Source organism: Salvelinus sp. IW2-2015, unplaced genomic scaffold, assembly GCF_002910315.2.
Source record: "Salvelinus sp. IW2-2015 unplaced genomic scaffold, ASM291031v2 Un_scaffold2187, whole genome shotgun sequence".
NCBI lineage: Eukaryota > Metazoa > Chordata > Actinopteri > Salmoniformes > Salmonidae > Salvelinus > Salvelinus sp. IW2-2015.
Window position 1 is genome coordinate 95,932 of NW_019943517.1, and position 23,031 is coordinate 118,962.

Sequence of the window (23,031 nt, forward strand, 5' to 3'; positions counted from 1 at the left end):
GGTTGAGAGAATGACAAGAGTGTCATCAAGGCAAAGGGTGGCTACTTTGAAGAATCTAAAATTTAAAATCTATTTTGATTTGTCAACACTTTTTTGGTTACTACATGATTCCGTATGTGTTATTTCATAGTTTTGAGGTCTTCACTATTATTCTACAATGTAGAAAATAGTAAAAATAAAGAAAACCTTGAATGAGTAGGTGTGTCCAAACTTTTGACTGGTACTGTATATATATATATATATACAGTTGAAGTCGGAAGTTTACATACACTTAGGTTGGAGTCATTAAAACTCGTTTTTCAACCACTCAACACATTTCTTGTTAACAAACTATAGTTTTGGCAAGTCGGTTAGGACATCTACTTTGGGCATGACACAAGTAATATTTCCAACAATTGTTAACAGATAATTTCACTTATAACTCACTGTATCACAATTCCAGTATCACAATGCACATTTGTGGCCTGCTGGAGGTCATTTTGCAGGGCTCTGGCAGTGCACCTCCTTGCACAAAGGCGGAGGTGGCGGTCCTGCTGCTGGGTTGTTGCCCTCCTACGGCCTCCTCCACGTCTCCTGATGTACTGGCCTGTCTCCTGGTAGCGCCTCCATGCTCTGGACACTACGCTGACAGACACAGCAAACCTTTTTGCCACAGCTCGCATTGATGTGCCATCCTGGATGAACTGCACTACCTGAGCCACTTGTGTGGGTTGTAGACTCCGTCTCATGCTACCACTAGAGTGAGAGCACCGCCAGCATTCAAAAGTGACCAAAACATCAGCCAGGAAGCATAGGAACTGAGAAGTTGTTTGTGGTCACCACCTGCAGAATCACTCCTTTTTTGGGGGTGTCTTGCTAATTGCCTATAATTTCCACCTTTTGTCTATTCCATTTGCACAACAGCATGTGAAATTTATTGTCAATCAGTGTTGCTTCCTAAGTGGACAGTTTGATTTCATAGAAGTGTGATTGACTTGGAGTTACATTGTGTTGTTTAAGTGTTCCCTTTATTTTTTTGAGCAGTGTATATATATTTTGCTTTCATTTAGCAGATGCTCTCATCCAGAGCGACTTACAGGAGCAATTAGGGTTAAGTGCCTTACTCAAGGGCACATCAACAGGTATGTCAGTAGGCTCGGGGATTCGAACCAGCGTCCTTCCAGTTAGTGGCCCAACGCTCTTAACTGCTTGGCTACCTGCCATCATGCAAAGATGAAAAACACATTCTTTAAAATAACTACTTTAATCAAGTTATAAGCGTGCAACACATAAAAGCTATTCAATTAAATAATTGTCACATTTTCTCATCACACAACTCATCCAATAACATCCATATCAGTGAGAGGGGGGTTTGGTTTGTGTATCATCTTTCTGCTGTCTGAAATGGCACAGGAATACTGTCCACACCAGCGTGATGCCACCCACAAACACTGTACGAGCAACTGGGGGAACCAGGGAGAAATTCAATGCCTGAGAGAGAGAGAGAGAGAGAGAGATAATCAGTGTGTGTGTGTGTGTATGCATATAATGTGTTGTTATTGTTTCTACCTGCATTGTTGACCAGTAGACCACTCCAGTCTGTCATACACAACAAGAGAGGGAGACAGAGAGACCATTAATGTGGTTGTGCTGACCTAGACTGTCCTCTCTTCCTTAAGCAACGGATTCATTCTCTGCATCCTTACCTTGTATGAAGTCCAGAATTTCTCCCTCCAGTTTTCCAATGGGTCCTCTTTGTTTTCTAATACACTAAGACCTTAAAAAGAGTAACTCATATTATAGAACAATATTTAAGTCTTACACATTGAAAGTTATATCACACCAACAGATACACACACACACATGCATGCACGTGTAGCACTTGGGGATGTGTGAAACACACCTATGAAGAAGGCACTGATAGTAGCGGGGGCAGCAACCAGTTGATCCAGCACTACCTTCCCCGACACCCTTTTGGCCCCTCCCCCTGGCAACATCCTCTCCAGCCCCTTCAGCCAATGGTAGTTGAAATTGGCATGGAAACAGAACCCAACAAAGGCCACTCGAGCGGTCTGGGACCAGTCAATATCAGCCCATGTTGTGACACTTTTAGTACCAGTGGAAKTATTGGTTCCCTCCATGTTAAGCTTGGCCCCYTCTRAGTCATGGATGGTGAGTGTTCCCTTGTCTGTGTTTAATCCACCACTCTGTTTCCCTCCAAGCATGCTTTGCTGTATGAGGTCCGCGGATGCGAACAGGGTTGTGTATCCGACCACGTTGCTGATGTAGGGGTGGGCCTTAAACAAGGCCCARGCTCGACTCATGGTTACTGGTGAATTCAGGGGAGAAACTAAGTGTTAACATTATGGAATGAGAAAGAAAACATTCCTTATGACTAATGAATTATATTTCACTTACTTATAGGCTATCAGCATCACAAGCTAGACTCACTGATCATTTTATTTTGGATAAAAGTGGACTTTTGATTTCATTACACTATATTGTCTAAGGTCCCACCCAATCCTCAAATCCAGTGGGCTATGATAGATAAATTAAACAAAATAACCTTGTTGTTTTGCCTTGTCAAATTGAGCTCTGACTCCTTGCTTTAGGCAAAGAGAGAGACAACTTACCTTACAACTTRGCTGTCTCGTCCACCGCTTGGAACACAGCAGTGGCAGAGGCACAAGATTCACACTGCTTGCTTCTGGAGGACAGGGAAGGGTGGGGTCAATGGAATTSTCAGCCAATAAGAGGCAGGTTCTCAGAGGTCAGAGAGGTCTGCTTGGCTGGTCAAAGTTCTGTCAGAGGGAGTGTGATAAGGCTTTACCTAGTAGCCTTCTTTTGCAATGAAAGCATGTGAGAAAAGCACAGATRGGGAAAGCAGGAGGGAGAGTGAATGGATACATGGAGGAAAAGAGCTAGAGGGATACAGAGTGTAGTGTTTAGAACATGAATTAGACAGATCTGATGAATAGCAGGAGTTGTCATACTGGTACAATACCACCAATCAACCTAAATACAGTATTACTACAGTGCTACTACCACTATGGTTCTAAGGTAGCCYACTGTACTAGCCTATTAAATGCACGTCCACTACATTTGACTGATGCTCTCAGATCGTGTGTTTATAACTGACTTTGGTGGGAGAATGGTATTACGTTTCTCAACACATTCCCATTCATTGCCACAGCCATGTGTCTGTGGCTACTTGCTGCAAAACTGCCAATAGTGACAACAAAGATCCACACTCCTACTCTTTACTGCTGGAAAAAGGGTTATGAGTGATGTCACTTACCAAAGTAATGGTCCACAGTATAAGTCAGCAAATCTATACCAACAACATGCTGTTTCTCAAAGGCAGAGTAGACCCTGGTCTCATGCATGTGGCTGCACTAAAAATAGATGCCACTCCTGAAACCACACTTCCCTCCTTTGGTTACCCGTGGTAAGTTGAATTTACAATGATAAGCACAGTGTATATATTTAAAGGAATAGTTCACCCCAAACTCCCAATTACATGGAATAAGATGGTGGCAATCATTTCTGCTCCCACTTTGGGATAGAGGCCTATAGATTTTCCTATTTGAAATAGCACACACACACTACCCGTTATTCAGTTATGCTGTGAGGATAGTCTATTCATTCACTGTGCTGCCATAGATATGTAAAATAGAGTGCTAGGACAGACCTCTGCAGAACCTAAAGGGCAATGTGCCATTAGCAACCACCTCAGCTCTGAGCTCAGAAAATGTGATAATGAACAGCTTGTTAAGTACCTCAACTGGTGCGTTTGTGTCTTTCAGTAGTTAACAAGCTGCCTTTAGTGTTCCTCACAATGGAGATGTGCGCCTACGCTTCTACAAGCAGTTGACTTCTCAGATAATTGCCCTCTTTCTTGTCTCTGTCTCTCATCCCTCACTTCCCCAACCACTCTTAATTTGTTGGGCTGTTCTGTCTCAGAGCAGGGGATTGATGTGTGACGTTCAGCATTGACTCATTGAAACACATACACAGACACACAATCAACCACGAAACCCCACCTCTCTCTCCATCTGTACCTCAACCTGTCTTTCTGACACATTATTGGAGCAAGTCTGCAGAGCTGGAGATAGCCACAGCAGTGCCACGGTGAGTTTTCTTTGTATTGTTCTATATTGTAGAATAGTATTTGTTTAATAAGTGGTTTTGATGGTCSAGCTTGTTGGAGCATGATGCTGGCATCCCTAATGTTATGGGTTTGATTCTTGCATGGACCGTTATTCTGTCWGCTAAATGACCATTATTTAATCATTTTAATTACACCTTGGACAGAATCTTCCCTGAAAATAGTCAGCTGGACCAATTATTAGAGGGTTTTGGTTATTGTTTTAAACCAATGTAATATCTGAACAATTATGGGACACCCTAATATGTTACACGAGTGCCCAGCCCACTTGTGTGGGTTTTGTTTCTGTAGGTCCAGTTTAAGACTTAGTGAAGTTGTAGTTTCACAATTGTGGCAACAGATTTCATGTCTCATGCAGGTTGACATTGTTGTTGTTGTTGTTGCATTGCGGTGTTTCACTGAAAATGTGAAACTGAATAATTCTAACTTAGACATTGTGGATAGGCCTTCAAAATTACACTATAAGTTTCCCACATTTCAATGGTTCTGTTACATGTCATATCTGCTGYCACTTCTAGTGGTATATGCTCCCATATGGTTGGAAGCTCACAAGAAATGTCTTTGGACTTCAGAAACTCATATTTTACCTTATCACTGTCTCCTAATGTTGATACTTCTGTTACCCCTCCCACCTCATCCTTCTCTCTCACCACATCCCTGTTTAATACTCCAGACCTGTTACTCCTCTCTTCCCTTCTCCTCCTTCCAGCCATGCGTCCATCCAACTCTGTGACCTTTGAACCCAGGGTCGAGCGAGGTGTTCCCTGGGGTCGCGACCTCTTTACCTTTGTGACATCAGCAGCAGGCCACATGATGCGGACACTCCAGAGACCAAGGAAGAACAGGCCGTCCAAACGTCAAGTCAACCACCGGCGCTTCCTACACAACATGATCCAGAGGTGTGTGTGTACCGTATGTGTTTCTGGTGAGMGTGAGTGCCATTMTAAGATGCCTTAAACTGAAATGTTATACTGCCCCTTCTCTCAAACAGGAAGTTTGCAGAGATAGAGGCAGCCAATCACCAGCTTGTGTCTGTCCTCTTCTCAACGGAGGTWGCGAATAGCGACACACCTTCCCCATCACGACAGCCAATAACCACTGACCAATCTAACAGCACCTCTAAAGAAGGTATTCTCTCTTTAATTATCCAGGTGASTTGATGCATAAATTAAGCAAACTGGGCTCCTATGATGTTTATACTTATMTTCACCTTTTGTCCTTTCTCCTCCCTCTGAATGAACCACCATGTTGACTCAGACTCCCCTCCAGCTCCTGTAAGTGCAGAAGCAGACCTTTYCCTTTGTTCACATGAAACTGAAGCCCTTGCAACAGAACAGAAAGACCCTGGAGCCCAATGGAGGAGACTCAACCCCAAACATCTCCAAATGGACCAGYCCAACAGCAACACTCCAAGTAAAGGAACATACCAAACRACTCATAAACAGTGGGGCAGAACAGAAAATCAAACTGACTTCAGATCATCCATAACATCAGAGAAAACCATTGCCTTAGAACAAGAGGAGGAACACTTTCACACAGAACCCTTCAGTTGTGATGTCACTTCAGAGGAGAGCCTTTATAGCTGGATAGACAGCATTAGAGAGAAATATGAAACACAACTCAGACGCGACTCAAATTCAAATATCATGGCCCCAACTCAAAACCAGAGGGCTCTACCTCTAAACTTGGATACCTCAACTTTCAACCCAACWCCCCTCTCGCCCGGACTATCCCTTCTGTCCCTAGATTCCTGTGACTTTGGGGTCACAACGGTCGCAGACAACTCCGCTTGCTTCCAGTCCCAAAACAATATGGCAGACAGTGACACAGTGGAGAGCCAGAGAATGGACATGTTGAGGCTGTGGGACTCAGAGGTTGAACCACAGAATGATGGGGACCCTTCGGCCCATCTAGAGACCATCTGGGGGTATCCTGGTGATGAGAGGAGCCTAGGTGATAAGCCGCACGTTGATGACATCACGTATCTGAACCAATCCGAAAGTTTCATAGAGAAGTTGATGCTCCACACCAGCAGCAGCAGTGACGGTAGATCTGAGATGGACCGGATTGACTGTGATGGAGGGCAGTATGAATACGGATCTGGATACGGATGTTCTATAGATCCAGTAACAGCCATAAGAGACTTCATTAGTGGCCAGGGCAGCTCACAGTGTATGTTGGAGAGTGCTGTGGGAAGACAAGGTACAGATAGGCACTTCACCTGTTTAAATATTACCCCAAACCAACTGTCCACCTCTGTAGGCTACCATTGTGACTTCCCAGACCCCAACATCCTTCAGAGGTCTTGTGCCCAACAAGATGGTACCTTCTCATTGGTGAATGATGATATGAATCAGAGTTGTATTCTCTATGAGGGAGTGGCCAGATCCTTCCCGGCCCCAGTTCACACCCCTCATCCACATCAGGTTCTGACCCCGCCCCTGGAAGATGATTGGCTGTTCACTGATATCATGGGGGCCCATCAGTGTGAGTAGTGGGTCCCGCTACTGCCCAACTTTACTGCAGTGCCACTAAAAAGGGGGAATGATACTTCACCTTATAAATGATCTATTGTGGTTTGACTGTGTTACTGTATTCACTTCTTTATGTGTGTAATGTTAACTTATTGATAAATGGTGAAACGTAATTAAATAAGTCAGTGTTAGTCTCTCCTTACATTAAATTACAGTAAATGTGTACATGTAAATGAGTGTTCACCAAACCAATTAACAAATTGAAACACACAAAATGTCAAAACCAACAACATATATTAAAGTTCACCCCAGTCAGATATGTTTTATAATTACAGCATCATCAACAAAAAATGGCTAATAAACAACACATTTCCAAAATGTTCAATTTCCACAGAAGCCATAAAAGACAGAAAATCAACAAAATTATAGAATAATTATAACACCTTTGAAAAAGCACCGGTCTCTCTGCAGCGGCACAGACACTTCAGTTCTCTGATCACATTCCAGAGGTCAGCCTTTAACCTTTAACCTCAAACCAACCTTCCTACTACTTCCCCTGAAGACCAAACCTAGATAGTTTAAAATGTAGTGATCTTAATTTTCACAACTTTAAAGTGACAGTTTGCATCCAAATAACATTTAAAACATCTGCTCAGATCTTTGACAAATCAGTTAGATTTACATATAAAATCTGCATCATCTTCAGAGAGATGGGACTGACTGTGAACCAATGCCAGCCACTGATACTGTCGGAGTCTGCCCTCTATTGGTGCATATGTAAAGTGCAGAATTTACAGTAACTTACAAAAAAAGTACATTTTGCCAAATAAATCACATGAAGAGGAAGARAAAAAAGACCAAATACATGTCGTCATTTTTCTGTAATCAAATACTAATAGAACTCATTCTTAATTCAAATATCCCATGTCCTCATTAGGTTGCTAGTTCTAAAGATCTGACTGTTTCTATAGGACTGTCATGAAAATGATCAAAATGGATCTTGGCTTTGCTCTCCACTGTGTCAAGCTTGACATGAGATAATGATGGGGAACTGTAACTTTGCTCTGATAAATGCTCTTTAAACAACCTTTTAGTTGTTCAACCCTGCATGCTTTTCAACGGGAATGTCCTAGTCTTATGTGGAGGGAGATAAATACTCTTCCTTGTGCAAGAGCAGACAACCGTGAGACTATRCGGCCAATGCTATTATCAATGGAATGCACCACCATGCAAATACGTAGTGTTTAACTAGACTGAGCAGCAAAACGTCCCTATGTCAAGGTGTCCTGTGTCTGTAGGAACAGTATGTGGACAGGACATGTATTCCCTGTACAGACTTCTGCTGTGTCAGGCAGAGAGGTTCTGGGGCTGAGAGGAGTTCAAATATAAACAATATACATTAACAAAAAGGCTTTGCACTTGTTAAACTTGAATGAATCGTGAATGTTGTTGGAGATTAAAGGGGGCGGGGCATGTATACTCTAAAAACATATGTTCTAACTGGCTAGAAATCTCCCTGTCTGTCACTTAATGAAAATACAAAATTTTGGAAGATTTGACCCCTTTTGTCTTCCGCAAAAACACTATTATGATATCAGGGGAGGGAAGCCTAGAGCTTTGCTGTTCTAGAATGATCTATACAGAAATTCTGGGTAGAAACAGGGTTTTCTTGGTGCTTCATAGGACAGATCTGAAGACAATGAACTCAATGGAAGTTGCTGGGAAAAGTCCTCCACTTTCGTCTGCTATTCCAGAGGGTAGTTCCATGGATTACAGTGGAAATTCCTCCAACACCAGTCTCCGCCATACTACTCTMCTTGAATCTATTCTATTCTACTATGTATACAATAAGTCCCTTTTCTCATCCATACGCCCAMCATTTGGTTAAACACAAAAGCTTTGTTCCATAAATATATTACACAATGAATGAATTTTAAAAAACAATATTACAATGTACAATATGTCTGTTTGATAAAAACAAGATATGGATGCTTATGATATGTTGAGAATGACTAGCAGTCTCGAAACACCAACATTACRTCCTCAATTTTCACATTTTCCTGTTCTGTGTAAGAGATTCTAGTGTCCTGCTCCACAGGTGAGTTCTGATGTAGTGTTGGTTACTGTCTTAAATGTCTGTCATCTCTCTGTCCAATATATTTCCAGTGCATTCCCTACTAACCAAGACCTACAAACTTCCCTAACATCCTGATACACTGTCAAATAGAACAACCAATACCCCATCCAGGAATTATTCAACAACACAATACATAGACAGGCAGATGTTGTTAACCACAATCTACCTAGTAATTGTGATTCTGTTCTTAACCTCTCTCTATTGCCATGGTTACAGTATGTGTGAGGCCCTGCCTTCCTTTCCATCAGTGCCAGTGATACCATACCAGTATGTCATCTACCAATGATATGTCTGAACAGACTGGAAACAATACAAAAAACAACCAGCGGCAATAAATAATGGAGGATTTTGCTCCTATTCAGACTGATRTAAATTACATAGATTCAACTGCCTGTACTTTATAAGAAGCAATATGTTAAAGACTTAAAGAAACTATCTACCTACTGTATCTATCTACCTATACCTACCTATGCAATCCATTGGCCTATCTACAGTAACTACCTATCTGTCTCAATCCAAAAAGGTCAATGGATGTCTAGATAACCCAGATCAGAGCACAGCACCRGAGACAGACTGCATGGTTTGTTTTGCAATAGTGTTTGATGCAACTGCAATAACATGTTTGGTTGTCATCGCTTCTCATGACAAAAGATAGCAACATTTCATCATCTGTGTGACAATCATAAGATGGATTTAATAAGGTCTAGATGATGCCGGTGTTATTACCCTAGCCAGTTTCACCAGTATGTGTGATGATGCCGGTGTTTATACCCTAGCCAGTTCACCAGTATGTGTGATGATGCCGGTGTTTATACCCTAGCAGTTTCACCAGTATGTGTGATGATGCCGGTGGTTTATACCCTAGCCAGTTTCACCAGTATGTGTGATGATGCCGGTGTTTATACCCTAGCCAGTTTCACCAGTATGTGTGATGATGCCGGTGTTTATACCCTAGCCAGTTTCACCAGTATGTGTGATGATGCCGGTGTTTATACCTAGCCAGTTTCACCGTATGTGTGATGATGCCGGTGTTTATACCCTAGCCAGTTTCACCAGTATGTGTGATGATGCCGGTGTTTATACCCTAGCCAGTTTCACCAGTATGTGTGATGATGGAGTGAAATATCATCAGTCTTTTTCTATAAAAACTTGACGCTGGCTTCATTCTTCGTTGTGCATACAACAGCAAGGTTGATTATCATTTTAAATTTTTTTCTCTCTCACTTAACCCTCTTCCCTGATTGATATTTCCCCCATATATGACCTAATTCAAACTACAAATTAGTAATATATCCTAAAATACTTCACAAACATTCTGTGTTTGTTTTCTAAAATACGTTTTAAAATAATAACTTGGCCTTAAATTGAAATTCAAGTGAGAGAGAGAAAGATGAACAACTCAAGGGAGCTTCTCCCAGGCTTGTTAAAAGACAGAAGAGCATATGAGCTGTCTTTCACACTAGCAGTCAATGAGCGATTGCCTTTTCCAAGACACACACTGACAGAGGGACTACATACATAGAAACATTAATCAGTCCCCTGTGTGTGTGTGTGTGCATGTGTGTGTGTGTTTCTCTAGTCTTGCAAAATGTCTTCCCAAACATGCAGATTGTCATTAACCCTTTGAGGAGTGGAACATTATTCGGAGTGTTTTATTCCAGGATTCTACAGCATTCTAGAACATTTAGCAGCCCTTTGCGATGTCATCAACTAGAACACTAAACACAGGGCAGAATATTGTCAGAGTTCCTCAAAGGGTTAAACATGGCTTTACATTGATAGTGGCCAGTAGCCATCTTATTTCTGCCATTTGAAGTATAATACAGTATMATAATAATAGAACATGGCTATGCTGATATAATTCACTTTCCCTCAGATTTCTGGGAGATGAAGTTTCCCCCAGTGAGATTACAGTCCATATTCTTGCTCACGAATCATCAACAAATCCTCTTCCCCCCTTAAATTGTGTGTGTGTGTGTGAGAGAGAGAGAGAGAGAGAGCGAGAGAGAGAGAGAGAGAGAGAGAGAGAGAGAGAGAGAGAGAGAGAGAGAGAAAGAGTGTGTGTGAGTGTGTGTGTGTGTGTGTGTGTATGCTCTCTGTTCTAGTTTGGACTGCAGAGGAAATAGTTTAAAGAAGTGCAGGATCAGTAAGTCAGTCTATGTGAGGGTGTATTTGTATGTACATATACATGTATGCAGGCCTATGTGTACATATACATGTATGCAGGCCTATGTGTACATATACATGTATGCAGGCCTATGTGTACATATACATGTATGCAGGCCTATGCGTCTGTGTGAGTATGTATCTGTATGTATGCGTGTGTGTGAGTGAGTGTTTGTGTGTGTGTGTGTTACTCAGTGTCGTTGAGGCTGTATGGTGGGGGGGGTCCCAGACTGTTGTTTTCAGAGGGGGGTGAGAAGAGATCAGAGCGACTACAGGAGCAATTCAGGGTAAGTGTCTTGCTCAAGGCACATCAAAACAGCATATATCACTCGTAGTCTCTGGGATTCGCACCACGACGCTTCCAGTATGGCACAACGCTCTTAACGGTCTAGTTCTACCTGCATCATGCAAAAAGATGAAAAACACATTCTTTAAAATAACTAACTTTAATCAAGTTATAAGCGTGAAGGACATAAAAGCTATTCAATGAATAGTTGTCACAAATTTGTCATCACACAGTCATCCAATAACAATCCATATCAGTGGAGAAGGGGGGTTTGGTTTGTGTATCATCTTTCTGCTGTCTGAAAATGGCACAGGAATACTGTCACACCAGTGTGAATGCCACCCACAGGAACATGTAACGAGCAACTGGGGAACCAGGGAGAAATTCAATGCCTGAGAGAGAGAGAGAGAGAGAGAGAGAGAAGAGAGAGAGAAGAGTAATCAGTGTGTGTGTGTGTGTGTTGTGTATGCATATAATGTGTTGTTATTGTTTCACTGCATTGTTGAAACAGTAGACCACTCCAGTCTGTCATACACAACAAAAGAGAGGGAGACAGAAGAGACCATTAATGTGGTTGTGCTGACGAGACTGTCCTCTCTCCTTAAGCAACGGATTCATTCTCTGCATCCTTACCTTGTTATGAAGTCCAGAATTTCTCCCTCCAGTTTTCACATGGTCCTCTTTTGTTTTTCTAATAACACTTAAGACTTAAAAGAGTAACTAATATTATGAACAATGTTTAGAGCCTTATCATCATTGAAGTTATATCAACACAACACACACACGTGTAGCACTTGGATGGTGTGAAACTTACTCCTCAGCCAAACACACACACACACACACACCACACACACGAACACACCACACGACACACACACACACACACACCACAACAACACAGCAACCTATAAGAAGGGCAACTGAATAGTAGCGGGGGCAGCAACAGTTATCCAGCACTACCTTCCCCGAACACCCTTTTGGCCCCTCCCCTGGCAACATCCTCTCAGCCCCTTCCCCCCAAAAAAGCCAATTGGTAGTTGAAATTGGCATGGAAACAGGAACCCAATCCAACAAAGTTACTCGATGCGTCTGGAACCAAGTAATATCAGCCCATGTTGTGACACTTTAGTACCAGTGGAAGTAGTTGGTTCCCCTCCATGTAAGCTTGGCCCTTCTAGTCCATGGATGGTGATGGTTCCCTTGTCCTGTGTTTTAATCCACCACTCTGTTTCCTCCAAGCAGCTTTTGCTGATGAGGTCGCGGATGCGAAACAGGGTTGTGTATCCACACGTTGCTGATGTAAGGGGTGGGCTTAAACAAGGCCCAGGCTCGACTCATGGTTACTGGTGAATTTCAGGGGAGAAACTAAGTGTTTAACATTTGGGAATTGAGAAAGAAAACATTCCTTATGCACTATATGAATTATATTTCACTTACTTATAGGCTATCAGACACACAAGTAGACTCACTGATTTCATATTTATTTGGATAAAACGTGGACTTTTGAATTTCATTACACTATATTTCTAAGGTCCCACCCAATCCTCAAATCCAGTGGGCTATGAATGATTAAATTAAACAAAAATAACCTTTGTTGTTTTGCCTTGTCAAATTGAGCTCTGACTCCTGCTTTAGGCAAAGAGAGAGACAACTTACCTTACAACTTGGCTGTCTCGTCCCACCGCTTGGAAAACACAGCAAGTGGCAGAGGCACAGATTCACACTGGCTTGCTTCTGGAGGACAGGGAAAGGGTGGGTCAATGGATTCTCAGCCAATAAGAGGCAGGTTCAGAGGTCAGAGAGGTCTGCTTGGCTGGTCAAAGTTCTGTCAGAGGGAGTGTGAATAAGGCTTACCTATAGCCTTCTTTTGCAATGAAAGCAATGTGAGAAAAGCACAGTAGGGAAAGCCAGGAGGGAGAGTGAATGGATACATGGAGGAAAGAGCTAGAGGGAATACAGAGTGTAGTGTTTAGAACATGAATTAGACAGAATCTGATGAAATGCAGGAGTTGTCAAATACTGGTACAATACCACCAATCAACCTAAATACAGTATTAACTACAGTGCTACTGTACCAACTATGGTTTCTAAGGTAGCCCACTGTACTAGCCTATTAAATGCACGTCCACTACATTTGACTGATGCTTCTCAGATCGTGTGTTTATAACTGACTTTGGTGGGAGAATGGTATTACTTCTCAAAACACATCCCATCATTGCACAGCCATGTGTCTGTGGCTACTTTGCTGCAAAACTGCCAATATGACAACAAAGATGCCACATTCCTACTCTTTATGCTGGAAAAGGGTTTATGAGTGATGTCATTACCAAAGTAATGGTCCACAGTAATAAGTCAGCAAATCTATACCACAAACAATGCCTGTTTCTCAAGAGGCAGAGTAGACCCTGGTCTCATGCATGTGGGCTGCCACTAAAAAATAGATGCCACTCCTGAAAGCCACACTTCCCATTCCTTTGTTACCCGTGGTAAAGTTGAATTTACAATGATAAGCAGCAGTGTATATAGTTTAAAGGAATAGTTCCCCCAAAACTCCAATTCACATGGAATAAAGATGGTGGCGAATATTTCCGATCCCACTTTGGGATGTGAGGCTTAGTAGATTTTCCTATTGAAATAACAACACACACACAACAACACTACAACACACACACACATCACATACACACACACACGACACAACACATACACACACACACACACCACACACACACACACACAACACACACACACACACACTCACAACACACACCACACAACCCGTTATTAGTTTATAGCGTTGAGGATACGTCTATTTCATTCGCTGTGCTGCCATCGATATGTAAATAGAGTGCTAGGACAGACCTCTGCAGACCCTCAAGGGCAATGTGCCATTAGCAACCACCCTCAGCTCTGAGCTTCAAGAAAATGTGATAATGAACAGCTTGTTAAGTACCTCAACTGGTGCGTTTGTTGTCTTTCAGTAGTTAACAAGCTGCCTTTAGTGTTCCTTCACCATGGAGATGTGCGCCTACGCTTCTAACAAGAGTTGACTTCTCAATAATTGCCTCTTTCTTGTCCTCTGTCGTCCATCCCTCACTTCCCCAACCACTCTAATTTGTCGGGCTGCTCTGTCTCAGAGCAAGGGGAATGATGTGTGACGTTCCAGGCATTGACTCATTGAGAACACATACACACAGCAGACACACAATCAACACGACCCCACCTCTCCTCTCCATCTGTACCTCAACACTGTCCTTTCTGACACATTATTGGAGCCAGTCTGCAGAGCTGAGATAGCCACAGGCATGCCAAGGTTGAGTTTTCTTGTATTAGTTCTATATTGTAGAATAGTATTTGTTTAATAAAGTGGGTTTTGATGGTTCGAGCTTGTTGGAGCATGATCTGGCGTCCCTATGTTATGGGTTTTGATTCTGCATGGACCGTTATTCTGTCTGCTAAATGAACCACTTATTTATCATTTCCAATTACACCTTGACAGAATCTTCCCTGAAATAGTTGGCTGGACCAATTATTGAGGGTTTTTGGTTATTGTTTTAAACCAATGTAATATCTGAACAATTAATGGGGATACCCTAATATGTAACAGAGTGCCCAGCCCACCCGTTGTGGGTTTTGTTTTCTGTATGGTCCTGGTTGGTTCAGTTTAGACTTAAGTTCACAATTGTGGCAACAGATTTCAGTCTCAATGCAGGTTGACATTTTTGTTGTTGTTGCATTCTGGTGTTCCATCTGAAAATGTTGAAACTGAATCATTCTAAATTTAGATCGATTGGGGATCAGGCCTTCAAGATACAGCTAATGAGTTTCCACATTTCAATGGTTCTGTTACATGTCATAATCTGCTGCCACTTATAGTGTATATGCTCCCATAATGGTTGGAAGCTTCACAAGAAATTCTTTTGGACTTCAAGAAAACTCATATTTTACCTTATCCTCCCTAAATGTTGATACTTGTTACCCCCCCACCTCATCCTCTCTTCTAACCAATCCCCGATTATAGCCCAGACTTGTTACTCTGTCCTTCCTTCCCTCCTTCCAGCAATGCGTCAATCCAACTCTGTGACTTTGAACCGCAGGGTGAAGCGAGGTGTTCCCTGGGGTCGCGACCTTCTTTAACCTTTGTGACATCAGCAAGCAGGCCACATGATGCGGACAACTCCAGAGACAAGGAAGAACAGGCCGTCCAAACGCAAGTCCCAACCAACCGGCGCTTTCCTAACACAACATGATCCAGAGGTGTGTGTGTAACGTATGTTGTTTTTCTGGTGAGAGTGAGTGCCCATTATAAGATCCTTAAACTGAAATGTTATAATACTGCCCCTTCTCAAACAGAAGTTGCAGAAGATAGAGGCAGCCCAATCACCAGCTTTTGTGTCCTGTCCATCTTCTCAAACGGAGGTTGCGAATAGCGACAACATGCCTTGCCCATCAAACGACAGCCAATAAACCACTGACCAATCTAAACAGGACCCTCTAAAGAAAGGTTATTCTCTCTTTAATTATCCAGGTCGACTTGATGCAAATAAATTAAGCAAACTGGCTCCATGCATGTTTTACTTAATCTTTCAACCTTTGTCCTTTCTCCTCCTCTGAATGAACCACCATAGTTGACTCAGACTCCCCTACCAGCCTCCTGTAAGTGCAGAAGCAGACCTTTTCCTTTGTTCAAGAAACTGAAGCCCTTGCAACAGACAGAAAGACCCCTGGAGCCCCAATGGAGGAGACTCAAACCTCCAAACATCTCCAAATGGACCAAGTCCAACAGCAACACTCCAAGTAAAGGACTATACCAAACGACTCATAAACAGTGGGGCAGAACAGAAAATCAACTGACTTCAGATCATCCATAACATCAGAGAAAACCATTGCCCTTAGATACAAGAGGAGGAAACACTTTTCACACAGAACCCTTCAGTTGTGATGTCACTTCAGAGGAGAGCCTTTAATAGCTGGATAGACAGCATTTTAGAGAGAAATATGAAACACAACTCAGACCGCGACTCAAAATTCAAATATCATGGCCCCAGAACTCAAAAACCAGAGGACTCTACCTCTAAACTTGGATACCTCAACTCAACCAAACACACCTCTCGCACGGACTATCTCCCTTCTTCCCTAGATTCCTGTGACTTTGGGGTCACAACGGTCGCAGACAACTTCCGCTTGCTTTCCAGTCCCAAAAACAATATCGTAGACAGTGACACAGTGGAGAGCCAGAGAATGGACATGTTGAGGCTGGGGACTCAGAGGTTGAACCACAGAATGATGGGGACCCTTTCCGGCCCACTAGAGACCATCCTGGGGGTATCCTGGGGAAGAGAGGAGCCTAGGTGAATAAGGCGCACGTTTGATGACATCACGTATCTGAACCAATCCGAAAAGTTTCATAGAGAAGTTGATGCTCCACACCAGAGGAGTGACGGTAGATCTGAGATGGAGCGGATTGACTGTGATGAAGGGCAAAGTAATGAATAGGATCTGGATACGGATTTCTCTAGATCCGTACACTGCCATAAAGAGACTTCATTAGTGGCCAGGCAGCTCACAGTGTAATGTTGGAGTGCTGGTGGGAAGACAAGGTACAGATAGGCACTTCACCTGTTTAAATATTAACCCCAAACCAACTGTCCACCTTCTGTAGCCTTACCATTGTGGACTTCCCAGACCCCAACATCCTCAGAGGTCTTGTGCCCAAACAAGATGGTACCTTCCTCATTTGGTGAATGATCGATTTGAATCAGAGTTGTATTCTCTATGAGGGAGGTGGCAGATCCTTCCCGCCCACAGTTCACACCCCTCATCCACCATCAAGGTTCTGACCCGCCCCTGGAAGATGATTGGCTGTTCACTGATATCATGGGGGCCCTCAGTGTGAGTAGTGGGTCCCGCTACTGACTGCCCAACTTTACTGCAGTGCCACTAAAAAGGGGAATGATACTTCACCTTATAATGATATATTGTGGTTTGACTGTGTTACTGTATTCACTTCTTTAATGTGGTAATGTTAACTTATTGATAATGGTGAACGTAATTAAATAAGTCAGTGTTAGTCTCTCCTTACATTAAATTACAGTAAATGTGTACATGTAAATGAGTGTTCACCAACCAATTAACAAATTGAAACACACAAAATGTCAAAACCAAAACAACATATATTAAAGTTCACCCCAGTCAGATATGTTTTATAATTACAGCATCATCAACAAAAAAATGGCTAATAAACAACACATTTCAAAATGTTCAATTTCCACAGAAGCCATAAAAGACAGAAAAATCAACAAAATTAATAAACACCTTTGAAAAAGCACCGGTCTCTCTACAGAGGCACACACTTCAGTTCTCTGATCACACATTCCAGGGGTAAGCCTTTAACCTTTAACCTCAAACCAACCTTCACTACTACTTCCCCTGAAGACCAACCTAGATAGTTTAAAATGTAGTGATCTTAATTTTTCAACAACTTTAAAGTGGACAGTTTGCTCCAAATAACATTTAAAACATCTGCTCAGATCTTTGACAATCAGTTAGATTTACATATAAAATCTGCATCATCTCAGAGAGATGGGACTGACTGTGAACCAAATGCAGCCACTGATACTGTCGGAGTCTGCCTCTATTGGTGCATATGTAAAGTGCAGAATTTACAGTAACTTACAAAAAAAAGTACATTTTGCCAAATAAATCACATGAAGAGGAAGAAAAAAAAGACCAAATACATGTCGTCATTTTTCTGTAATCAAATACTAATAGAACTCCATTCTTAAATTCAAAATATCCATGTCCTCACTTAGGTTTGCTAGTTTAAACTAAAGATCTGACTGTTTCTATAGGACTGTCATGAAAATGATCAAAATGGATCTTGCTTTGCTCTCCACTGTGTCAAGCTTGACAATGAGATAATGATGGGGAACTGTAAATTTGCTCTGATAAATGCTCTTTAAACAACCTTTTAGTTGTTCAACCCTGCATGCTTTTCAAACGGGAATGTCCTAGTCTTATGTGGAGGGAGATAAATACTCTTCCTTGTTGCAAGAGCAGACAACCGTATGACTATGCGGCAAATGCTATTATCAAATGGAATGCACCACCATGCAAAATACGTAGTGTTTAACTAGACTGAGCAGCAAAACGTCCCTATGTCAAGGTGTCCCTGTGTCTGTAGGAAACAGTTGTTGGAGCAGGACATGTATTCCCTGTACAGACTTCTGCTGTGTACAGCAGAGAGGTTCTGGGCTGAGAGGAGTTCAAATATAAACAATATACATACATACAAACTTGAATGAATCGTGAATGTTGTTGGAGATTAAAGGGGGCGGGGCATGTATACTCTAAAAACAACAATGTTCTAACTGGCTAGAAATCTCCCTGTCTGTCACTTAATGAAATACAAAATTTTTGGAAGATTTGACCCCTTTTGTCTTCCGCAAAAACACTATTATGATATCAGGGGAGGGAAGCCTAGAGCTTTGCTGTTCTAGAATGATCTATACAGAAAATTCTGGGTAGAAACAGGGTTTTCTTGGTGCTTCATAGGACAGATCTGAAGACAATGAACTCAATGGAAGTTGCTGGAAAAGTCCTCACTTTCGTCTGCTATTCCAGAGGGTAGTTCCATGGATTACAGTGGAAATTCCTCCAACACCAGTCTCCGCATCTACTCCTCCTTGAATCTATTCTATTCTACTATGTAAATACAATAAGTCCTTTTCTCATCCATACGCCCAACATTTGGTTAAACACAAAAAGCTTTGTTCCATAAATATATTACACAATGAATGATAAAAAAAAAACAATATTACAATGTACAATATGTCTGTTTGATAAAAACAAAGAATATGGATGCTTATGATATGTTGAAGAATGACTAGCAGTCTCGAAACACCAACATTACATCCTCATTTTCACATTTTCCTGTTCTGTGTAAGAGATTCTATGTCCTGCTCCACAGTGAGTTTCTGATGTAGTGTTTGGTTACTGTCTTAAATGTCTGTCATCTCTCTTCCAATATAATTTCCAGTGCATTCCTACTAACCAAACCTACAAACTTCTAACATCCTGATACACTGTCAAATAGAACAACCAATACCCATCCAGGAATTATTCAACAACACAATACATAGACAGGCAGATGTTGTTAACCACAATCTACCTAGTAATTGTGATCTGTTCTTAACCTCTCTCTATTGCCATGGTTACAGTATGTGTGAGGCCCTGCCTTTCCTTTCCATCAGTGCAGTGATACCATACCAGTATGTCATCTACCAATGATATGTCTGAACAGAACTGGAAACAATACAAAAACAACCAGCGGCAATAAATAATGGAGGATTTTGCTCCTATTAGAGACTGATGTAAATTACATAGATTCAACTGGCCTGTACTTTATAAGAAGCAATATGTTAAAGACTTAAAGAAACTATCTACCTACTGTATCTATCTACCTATACCTACCTATGCAATCATTGGCCTATCTACAGTAACTAACCTATCTGTCTCAATCAAAAAGGTCAATGGATGTCTAGATAACCCAGATCAGAGCACAGCACCGGAGACAGACTCCATGGTTTTGTTTGCAATAGTGTTTGATGCAACTGCAATAAACATGTTTGGTTGTCATCGCTTCTCATGACAAAAGATAGCAACATTTTCATCATTTGTGACAAATCATTAAGATGGATTGATAAGGTCTACGATGATGCCGGTGTTTATACCCTAGCCAGTTTCACCAGTATGTGTGATGATGCCGGTGTTTACCCTAGCCAGTTTCACCAGTATGTGTGATGATGCCGGTGTTTATACCTAGCCAGTTCACACCAGTATGTGTGATGATGCCGGTGTTTATACCCTAGCCAGTTCACCAGTATGTGTGATGATGCCGGTGTTTATACCCTAGCCAGTTTCACCAGTATGTGTGGATGATGCCGGGTTTAATACCCTAGCCAGTTTCACCAGTATGTGTGATGATGCCGGTGTTTATACCTAGCCAGTTTCACCAGTATGTGTGATGATGCCGGTGTTTATACCTAGCCAGTTTCACACCAGTATGTTGATGATGCCGGTGTTATACCCTAGCCAGTTTCACCAGTATGTGTGATGATGAAGTGAAATATCATCAGTCTTTTTCTATAAAAACTTGACGCTGGCTTCATTCTTCGTTGTGCATACAACAGCAAGGTTGATTATCATTTTAAATTTTTTTCTCTCCTCACTTAACCCTCTCCCTGATTGATATTTCCCCCATATATGACCTAATTCAAACTACAAATAGTAATATATCCTAAAAATACTTCACAAACATTCTGTGTTTGTTTTCTAAAATACGTTTTAAAATAATAACTTGGCCTTAAATTGAAATTCAAGTGAGAGAGAGAAAGATGAACAACTCAAGGGAGCTCTTCCAGGCTTGTTAAAAGACAGAAGAGCATATGAGCTGTCTTTCACACTAGCAGTCAATGAGCGATTGCCTTTTCCAAGACACACACTGACAGAGGGACTACATACATAGAAACATTAATCAGTCCCCTGTGTGTGTGTGTGTGCATGTGTGTGTGTGTTTCTCTAGTCTTGCAAAATGTCTTCCCAAACATGCAGATTGTCATTAACCCTTTGAGGAGTGGAACATTATTCGGAGTGTTTTATTCCAGGATTCTACAGCATTCTAGAACATTTAGCAGCCCTTTGCGATGTCATCAACTAGAACACTAAACACAGGGCAGAATATTGTCAGAGTTCTCAAAGGGTTAAACATGGCTTTACATTGATAGTGGCCAGTAGCCATCTTATTTCTGCCATTTGAAGTATAATACAGTATCATAATAATGAAACATGGCTATGCTGATATAATTCACTTTCCTCAGATTTCTGGAGATGAAGTTTCCCCCAGTGAGATTACAGTCCATATTCTTGCTCACGAATCATCAACAAATCCTCTTCCCCCCTTAAATTGTGGTGTGTGGTGTGTGTGTGTGTGTGTGTGTGTGTGTGTGTGTGAGAGAGTGAGAGAGAGAGAGAGAGAGAGAGAGAGAGAGAGAGAGAGAGAGAGAGAGAGAGAGAGTGTGTGTGTGTGTATGATGAGAAAAATGAGATTTTTTTCCCCCAGAAAATCACATTGTAGGATTTTTAATGAATTTTTTGCAAATTATGGTGGAAATAAGTATTTGGTCAATAACAAAAGTTTCTCAATACTTTGTTATATACCCTTTGTTGGCAATGACAGAGGTCAAACGTTTTCTGTAAGTCTTCACAAGGTTTTCACACACTGTTGCTGGTATTTTGGCCCATTCCTCCATGCAGATCTCCTCTAGAGCAGTGATGTTTTGGGGCTGTTGCTGGGCAACACGGACTTTCAACTCCCTCCAAAGATTCCGCAAAATCTCACGATTTTCTATGGGTTGAGATCTGGAGACTGGCTAGGCCACTCCAGGACCTTGAAATGCTTCTTACGAAGCCACTCCTTCGTTGCCCGGGCGGTGTGTTTGGGATCATTGTCATGCTGAAAGACCCAGCCACGTTTCACTTCAATGCCCTTGCTGATGGAAGGAGGTTTTCACTCAATCTCACGATACATGGCCCCATTCATTCTGTCCTTTACACGGATCAGTCCCAAAGCATGATGTTTCCACTCCCATGCTTCACAGTAGGTATGGTGTTCTTTGGATGCAACTCAGCATTCTTTGTCCTCCAAACACGACGAGTTGAGTTTTTACCAAAAAGTTCTATTTTGGTTTCATCTGACCATATGACATTCTCCCAATCTTCTTCTGGATCATCCAAATGCTCTCTAGCAAACTTCAGACGGGCCTGGACATGTACTGGCTTAAGCAGGGGGACACGTCCGGCACTGCAGGATTTGAGTCCCTGGCGGCGTAGTGTGTTACTGATGGTAGGCTTTGTTACTTTGGTCCCAGCTCTCTGCAGGTCATTCACTAGGTCCCCCCGTGTGGTTCTGGGATTTTTGCTCACCGTTCTTGTGATCATATTGACCCCACGGGGTGAGATCTTACGTGGAGCCCCAGATCGAGGAGATTATCAGTGGTCTTGTATGTCTTCCATTTCCTAATAATTGCTCCCACAGTTGATTTCTTCAAACCAAGCTGTTACCTATTGTAGATTCAGTCTTCCCAGCCTGTGCAGGTCTACAATTTTGTTTCTGGTGTCCTTTGACAGCTCTTTGGTCTTGGCCATAGTGGAGTTTGGAGTGTGACTGTTTGAGGTTGTGGACAGGTGTCTTTTATACTGATAACAAGTTCAAACAGGTGCCATTAATACAGGTAACGAGTGGAGGACAGAGAAGCCTCTTAAAAGAAGAAGTTACAGGTCTGTGAGAGCCAGAAATCTTGCTTGTTTGTAGGTGACCAAATACTTATTTTCCACCATAATTTGCAAATAAATTCATAAAAATTCCTACAATGTGATTTTCTGGATTTCTTTTCTCATTTTGTCTGTCATAGTTGAAGTGTACGTACCTATGATGAAATTACAGGCCTCTCTCATCTTTTTAAGTGGGAGAACTTGCACAATTGGTGGCTGACTAAATACTTTTTTGCCCCACTGTACATGTATGCAGGCCTATGTGTAGATATACATGTATGCAGTCCTATGTGTACATATACATGTATGCAGGCCTATGTGTACATATACATGTATGTAGGCCTATGTGTACATATACATGTTTGCAGGCCTATGCGTTGTGTGAGTATGTATCTGTATGTATGCGTGTGTGTGAGTGAGTGTTTGTGTGTGTGTTACTCAGTGTCGTTGAGGCTGTATGGTGGGGGGTCCCAGACTGTTGTTTTCAAGA

General features: G+C 41.9%; 2 protein-coding genes and 2 long non-coding RNA genes across 6 annotated transcripts; 1 reads left to right on the forward strand and 3 right to left on the reverse strand.

The window, feature by feature from the left end:
* Positions 1-1,110: 1,110 nt before the first annotated feature.
* Positions 1,111-4,766, reverse strand: si:ch211-120k19.1 (Mpv17/PMP22 family protein). 3 transcript variants are annotated; one of them, XM_024140547.2, is made up of 6 exons: positions 3,278-4,766; positions 2,613-2,686; positions 1,883-2,308; positions 1,686-1,756; positions 1,549-1,578; positions 1,111-1,470 (listed from the first exon to the last, which is right to left on the reverse strand). In XM_024140547.2, the coding sequence occupies exons 3-6, from the start codon at positions 2,301-2,303 to the stop codon at positions 1,336-1,338; spliced, it is 657 nt and encodes a 218-aa protein (XP_023996315.1). In that variant the 5' UTR covers positions 2,304-2,308; positions 2,613-2,686; positions 3,278-4,766; the 3' UTR covers positions 1,111-1,335. The 3 variants fall into 3 exon arrangements, with proteins under 3 accessions (XP_023996315.1, XP_023996313.1, XP_023996314.1); XM_024140545.2 differs by having other exon boundaries at positions 2,613-2,780; XM_024140546.2 differs by having other exon boundaries at positions 2,613-2,820.
* Positions 4,767-4,919: 153 nt separating this feature from the next.
* LOC112073209 (uncharacterized) lies at positions 4,920-8,553 on the forward strand. The gene is made up of 3 exons (XM_070440071.1): positions 4,920-5,046; positions 5,139-5,275; positions 5,405-8,553. The coding sequence occupies exons 1-3, from the start codon at positions 4,958-4,960 to the stop codon at positions 6,640-6,642; spliced, it is 1,464 nt and encodes a 487-aa protein (XP_070296172.1). The 5' UTR covers positions 4,920-4,957; the 3' UTR covers positions 6,643-8,553.
* On the reverse strand, positions 6,899-17,639 carry LOC139025051 (uncharacterized). Its single transcript, XR_011476488.1, has 2 exons — positions 17,526-17,639; positions 6,899-7,064 (listed from the first exon to the last, which is right to left on the reverse strand). It is a non-coding gene; the product is annotated as an uncharacterized lncRNA (long non-coding RNA).
* A 2,345-nt stretch (positions 17,640-19,984) lies between these two features.
* On the reverse strand, positions 19,985-20,480 carry LOC139025052 (uncharacterized). The gene is made up of 2 exons (XR_011476489.1): positions 20,299-20,480; positions 19,985-20,254 (listed from the first exon to the last, which is right to left on the reverse strand). It is a non-coding gene; the product is annotated as an uncharacterized lncRNA (long non-coding RNA).
* Positions 20,481-23,031: the final 2,551 nt, after the last annotated feature.